Source organism: Solanum stenotomum, chromosome 6 (genome assembly GCF_019186545.1).
Source record: "Solanum stenotomum isolate F172 chromosome 6, ASM1918654v1, whole genome shotgun sequence".
NCBI lineage: Eukaryota > Viridiplantae > Streptophyta > Magnoliopsida > Solanales > Solanaceae > Solanum > Solanum stenotomum.
This window is the reverse complement of record NC_064287.1, coordinates 62,437,514-62,444,081: the sequence shown is the minus strand read 5'-3', so window position 1 is coordinate 62,444,081 and position 6,568 is coordinate 62,437,514. Positions and strand designations below refer to the sequence as shown.

At 28.8% G+C, this 6,568-nt stretch overlaps 1 protein-coding gene across 1 annotated transcript; it reads right to left on the bottom strand.

The window, feature by feature from the left end:
• Positions 1-2,066: 2,066 nt before the first annotated feature.
• On the bottom strand, positions 2,067-3,337 carry LOC125868340 (ethylene-responsive transcription factor 5-like). Its single transcript, XM_049548996.1, has one exon. The coding sequence runs from the start codon at positions 3,169-3,171 to the stop codon at positions 2,287-2,289; it is 885 nt and encodes a 294-aa protein (XP_049404953.1). The 5' UTR covers positions 3,172-3,337; the 3' UTR covers positions 2,067-2,286.
• Positions 3,338-6,568: the final 3,231 nt, after the last annotated feature.

Here is a 6,568-nt window from a genome sequence, read left to right as displayed (position 1 = left end):
TTGGATATCTACTTTTGGTAATCAATTTGCTCAGTTGAGTGTTTTTTTTTATCAACATATTCAATAGTATAAATGTATGCTAGAGTCTTTTTCATATCAAAATATACACAAGTATTACTATATTCATTTATCGTCAGTTATTACTTAAAGAAATTTGGATACTTACATTCTTAAAAGTGATAAACATACAATAAATATTGGTAGTAATTACATTATTCTATGTTTTTAAAGTAAGTAATATGTAAGCGTATACAGAGAACATTGTTCCTTTTGTATTTTTATAGGTTGTGTGTTATATTAATCAAATTTTTCACTAATATAACTATTTTATATATGTATTCACCAACATATTATCAAGTATAACTATATTCACGGATTATCAGTAGTTTGGGTGTGTCAATACATATTAATAGTATCAAATTGAGTATTGAGATAATATTCAAGTTAATTTATAATTTAAGCAAGCAAACAAAGAAACAAATATTTCAAAAGGCAAATAAGAAAATATTTATTCATTTATTCGACATAACGATAATTAAGTAAAAGAACACTTCAATAGTGGGATGTATCAGGTCCTATGCATTTCGTGTTGCAGTTCGACATGAACTGCCTATTATGACCATGTTATCCACATGTACTACAAGAATTCGTACCCTTCCTTTTACTCAACTCACTAAATGACTTCTCCCGTTGCTTCTTTGGCCTTCTCGGATGTTGCTTGTATTTTGGTGGCAACACAACTTCAGTAGCAATGTGTTCAGGTATATTCCATTCACTTTTGTCAGGGAGAGGATACACATGCACTTCATATGTTTTCAATATTGTTTCTGGCTTGTAAAAGTCTGAACAATATTCATCTGGAAGATTTTTTTTTTCAACACCCTCCACGCATGTGCGCACGATATTCCGTCAACTTGAAACCTGTTGCAACTGCAAGTCTTCTTTTCCAAGCATACGATATAAGTCTTCCCTTCATCACTTACTGAATAAATGTAATCAATTGACGGGACAACCTAGAATCAATACGTAATTTCATTTATACATTCTATATGAAAGTATACATACATTAAATACTTAAATAAATGAATACATAATCAACTGAATACCAGAAATATATTTTTCTCACAAAAAATTAACCTTTCATTAAAATACATACCGCCATAAATCAGAATACGAAGCATATTCCTTCAACACTAGTATCCTGTCAATGCTATATTCTACATAGCAATTCTCTTCGCTCCATTTTTCGGAATGCCGGATCAAAACTGTGATGGTAGCCATTGAATTGTATTTTTCTTACGCGTCAATTGAAGAAGAAAGAGCAAACATAATTTTTATTTTTAAACGGATAAGAATCCTAAAAGGTAGTGGTGAGTTACATATTTAAAGTGCCAAATTTGTGGGTTTAAGGGTTGGAAAAAAGCCTTGTCAGTTACATTAACTAATTTACCTTATTTAGTGGGAAATTAATTAGAATGTATTTTTGTATTAAAAGAAAAAAATGACATATATATGGATATAGCCATTTTGTAACACAAAGTGTAGCTATTTTTTTTTTAATATAATATTTATAGCTATTTCAATCTAATAACCCTAAAACTACAGCTATTTCTGTAAGTTACACTTCTTATAATATATCACTATTGTTACTAAGAATATCACTATTGTTACTTTAGACATTTGGGGGATACAAAATTAACTTACTGTATTAATTCAGATTGACATTGAATAAGCCTATTTAACAATAATAACATTACTTTCGTTGCATACCAAGTCCGATCAATCTTAACATGATAAAAAATCGTTAGTCGAAAGAATGTATTCGAAATAAAAGATGATGGTAGGAGATCTCACAAATTAATTAATAGGTAAATGGAAGACAAAAATATAAAACAAATAACAAAAATTAGGAATATATTTGAACCTTTTCCTTTAAATAAACCAACCAAATTAAAATTCATATTTACATGCAAAAAAAAACTTAATCAATGAAATAAAAAATATCCATGATTCGCAACACTTCCATTCTCCCTCCATCTCTCCATGTTTCTTCATTTGTACTTGACATCATTGTTTAAGAAACTATGCTAATCTTCAAATATTTTTATCCAAACTCCCAAAAGGTAGATTCCTTTTTGCACTTGATATCATCTCATACTTGTTCACAATATTTCATTTTATGAATTGTTGGCACGCCTAAATCTCAGTGGATCGTGACAGCAAGATCATTCTGCTATACAATATCCCCCCATAAACATATTCAAGTGGATTTTTTTGGTCATTTAACTATGAAACCAAAAGTTGAGAATAACCAAAATTTGGATGTGGTGATAATGGTGACAAAGGTGGCACTTCAAAAATACCTTTTCCATTTCCACTATCCCAAATTGAAGACCAATTTGAAGGTGTTAATGGAGTTGCTACCATTTGTTCTCTTTTCACCTCTTTCTTCACCACAACTCCGTCATCATTCTCCATTTCTCCTCTTACCCTTTTTTTCCCACAAGAATTCAAATTCAATCTTACTACTTTTTTCTCAATCTCATGATTTTCTTGCTTGAAATTGCTTACTTCAAGTGGGAAATTCATGATTGCTTTACTCCCTCTGAGCCTAAATGCTGCTCTGTCATATGCCATAGCTGCATCGATTGCAGTATCGAATGTTCCTAACCAAACCCGTGTCCCCTTTCTAGTTGGATCACGAATCTCCGCTGCAAATTTCCCCCATGGCCTTTGTCTCACTCCTCTGTATCGCTTTTTCTCCGAATTTTCCACCATTTTCTGAATAGAGTACTCTGTTTTTACTTCCCCTGTTTTTGGTTCCTCTGTTTTCTTGACAGAAGGAATTGAAATGTTTAACGAAGGTTTTCGATCATTGAAACTTCTTTTCTTTTGGGGTTTAGCTTGGAATTCAATTGTTGAGTTATCGAACAAACAAGAGGCAGATTCAAGATTTGAACTTTGAGTTGTATTGATGAAATCAGGATAAAAAGAGAAATTGCTTTCAAGTTTGATCTCAGAGGTTAATGATTCTAAAGATTCCGAATTCAATGAGGTTTGAGAATAAAGGGTACTACTTGTTTCTAATGAAGAAGAAGAACAATAATTTTCCATGAAAACAACATCATCAAGAAGATGTTGCCTTATCATATCTAGTGAAGAAGAATCCATTTTTAAAAAGTAAAATTTGAAAAAAATGAGATTTTGTTGGTTGAATATTATGAAAGAACTGAATTGAGTGGGAAATGAAGAGTGAAAATGGAGATTATAAAGGGTGGAAAATTTTAAGTCCGATGGAGGTTTCTTGGTGCCTTCTTGGTTAGAACAAGGAAGCCTCTTGTGGGGCTTATCCATTTCCATTTTTTAAAGTATATAATACTATATGGTACCACTTGTTATAATAATAATAATAATAATAATTAGAGATATTCTTTTTTAATAATAAAATAATAATAATAATAATGAAATAGATGATGTTGATTTTATGTTTTTAGGGGTCGTTTGGTACAAATATTGATAACGCAGGGATTAGTAATGCAGGGATTAGTAGTGCAGGGATTATTTTTTGTCAAGCGTTTGGTTCATTGATTCTCACTTAATCTTGTGTTTGATTTAAAACTCTACAAAAAAAATCTTTCCTATTATATCCTTGTGTTATTATGAGATTGTTTATTTCATGTAATTGAGTCAAGGTAGATAATCGGACCATAACACTACAATAATTTTTTTTTAGAAAATAACAACAAAGAAAAAGTGTGTTATATAAATTGAAACAATTTTTTTTCTTTTTTGTGCATAATTAATAACANAATAATAATAATTAGAGATATTCTTTTTTAATAATAAAATAATAATAATAATAATAATGAAATAGATGATGTTGATTTTATGTTTTTAGAGTCATTGATGATGTATCTTCCACTTATGGACCCCTATTTCTAGGTTGCTTCTTTCATTCTTTTTAATTACTTTTCTTTCACTTTTTTACATGAAAGAATGAAGAAAATTGATACTATAGGAAATGTAATGAAAATAACAATATATGAAGTGAAATTTTATTTAAAGAGAACGATGTGGTTATTTTTGATAGACTTTTCTATCTTTATTTTATAAGGATAGAGAGATTATTTTCGATAAAATTCTTAATTCGAGTAAAACTGATAATATTGAAATTGTCTTTCTATTTAGTATTTTTCATTTGTAATTTTGATAAATAGATTTAAAAAGGAATTTTGAGAGAAGTGAAAATGCAGCTTCTTGTTATTATATTATTAAGGTTTAAGACTTATGATGGGACCGATAAGTTCTTTTCTTAATTAGAAGTTTTCAATTTTAACCTTAGAAGTTACAATAACAATAATAATATATTCAGTGAAATTCACAAGTGGAATTAAAATTCTCGAGAGGATAGAGGTACGCAAGGTAGACAGATTGCTTCCGAAAAATCCTAGTGCAGCAAATTCAAATAAAAAAAACGGAGACAATGACAAAAGTATAGCAAGCAACAATAAAATAGTATAATGACAATGACAAGCAGTATTAAGTAAGAAATTATTTTGAATATTTTTTCTCCATAATTTTAAACTTATATGAATTGATGGTGTAAAATTATTGCGCAACCTTTAAAATATAAAATAGATAATTTAGACTGACAAGTAATTGAACACAACAAAATGAAATTAATAATTTGAAAAATAAATTATTATTCTAGTATATAATGGAAGGGATATGGGTTCACATTACATCCCCCCCGCCCCCCCCCCCNCCCTCCAATTATTTTTAATGATGTTATATCTCTTCAAAACTACTTAAATATATATACTTATGTTAGTACTCAAGTTTATAGAGTCTTATGGTGCCATAATTATTAAGTGCGCCTCTATAATTAAGTTTGAGGGTCAAATTTATGTTTTTGGTTCAACGATAAAAAATTAAAAGTTAAATTCGTTAAATTTAAATATTGAATTCGTCTATTTATCATAATGTATTCATCTTCTTGAGATTCTGAATCCATCAAATTACGACTCATAATTGTTTGACTATTGTTCCAATACTAATTAGACACATATTAGCACACATTGCGAACTAATTAAATAAGTGATTAGTGTGATTGCGGTTAAGTTTTCTAAGTCAAAAATAGATCCTACTATTACTTTGGTAGATGTTGAAATGAAGCATATGAAAATGATAATTTGAATGAATTTGGTATTTACAGCTATCATTAGTAACACAATTAGTTGAATTAATTCTTGGTGGATCTAATATAAAGTGAATTAAAATTTTAATGACAAAATAATGCACGTTTTTTTTAGAAAGTTCTATTTTTATTGCAAATATTAATGGAAGGGTCCCTTTTTCCCCTACCATACAATTGTCGATGAATGGAATAAATAAGAATTATAGATTATAAAGCAATAGGTAAAAGAGATTAAGTAGATTATTGATCTCCGGTGGAACTATTAGGCATCGTTATCGAAAAAGTAAAAGTTTTCGAAAATAGTTATATATGAAAGAAGCTTATCTTGTCCAGTTATTATTGTGTTTCTGATCACGCTATCTCATAGTTGAGCCATCCTATCTCACTATTCCGACCTCAACCGAACTAGATTCACTACTCTAAGGTGACCTAGGGTTGCGTTCACTATTATTCTTGTTGAAACATTGACTGTCACATATCGTTTTTTGATACGTCCAAATATTGAAATCGTACTTTAACCCATATAAACACATATTTCATTTTCTTAAAAGATGGAATAGTTTCCCAAACCAAATACAAGCTAATTAAGTAAAAAATCTAAAAAAAACTAATATTCTTTATCGAAATCCAAACACAACTTTTTCCCAAAAATATTTACCCACTTATTTCTAAAATATATATAACTAGCGTTTATTCATACATTAACATGAAAAAAAATGAGTTTTTATAATTGTGTTGAAAAATATATTTTTTGAATTTGAAGTTATATTTAAATTGCCATTTTACTTGAATTTTCTTTCAAAATTGGTTGAGTGAAAGTGAAATATCACCAAAAAGAAAAAAATTATTTGGACTGAATAAATTAAATGATCAAATTTCATGACCACAAATTATTTTCAATAATTTTTTAAGAACCTACTCCTAAAATGTATAGTCAAACGGGTGTTTAATTTATTTTCATTTTGAGAAAAAATCTAAACCAAAGCAAAATTTAAACACTTACTAGTCTATTAATTACCAAGAAAAGAAAAAATTATTAGTCTTGTCAAAGACATAAAAAGTTGTATCATGTATGTATATCACATGAATAGAAAGTAGATAGCAAAATATGGCACGTAAATCGACAAAAATGGCATAGTTTGACTTTGTTGTTCCTTTTTGAAACATATTTTTCAACGATTTTTTGTATTTTAATCTGATTTTGTATTATTAAAAAACTTGATTAATAGAAATTAATTAACTATAAATAGTAATAGTAACTAGTATGTGTACAATTAGATATACTTGACTTGCATGCAACATCAACTCTAACCAGGCAACCATCATAGGTTGTGGTATAGTGTTGAGACTGTTTCATCTGATTTCGAGTTC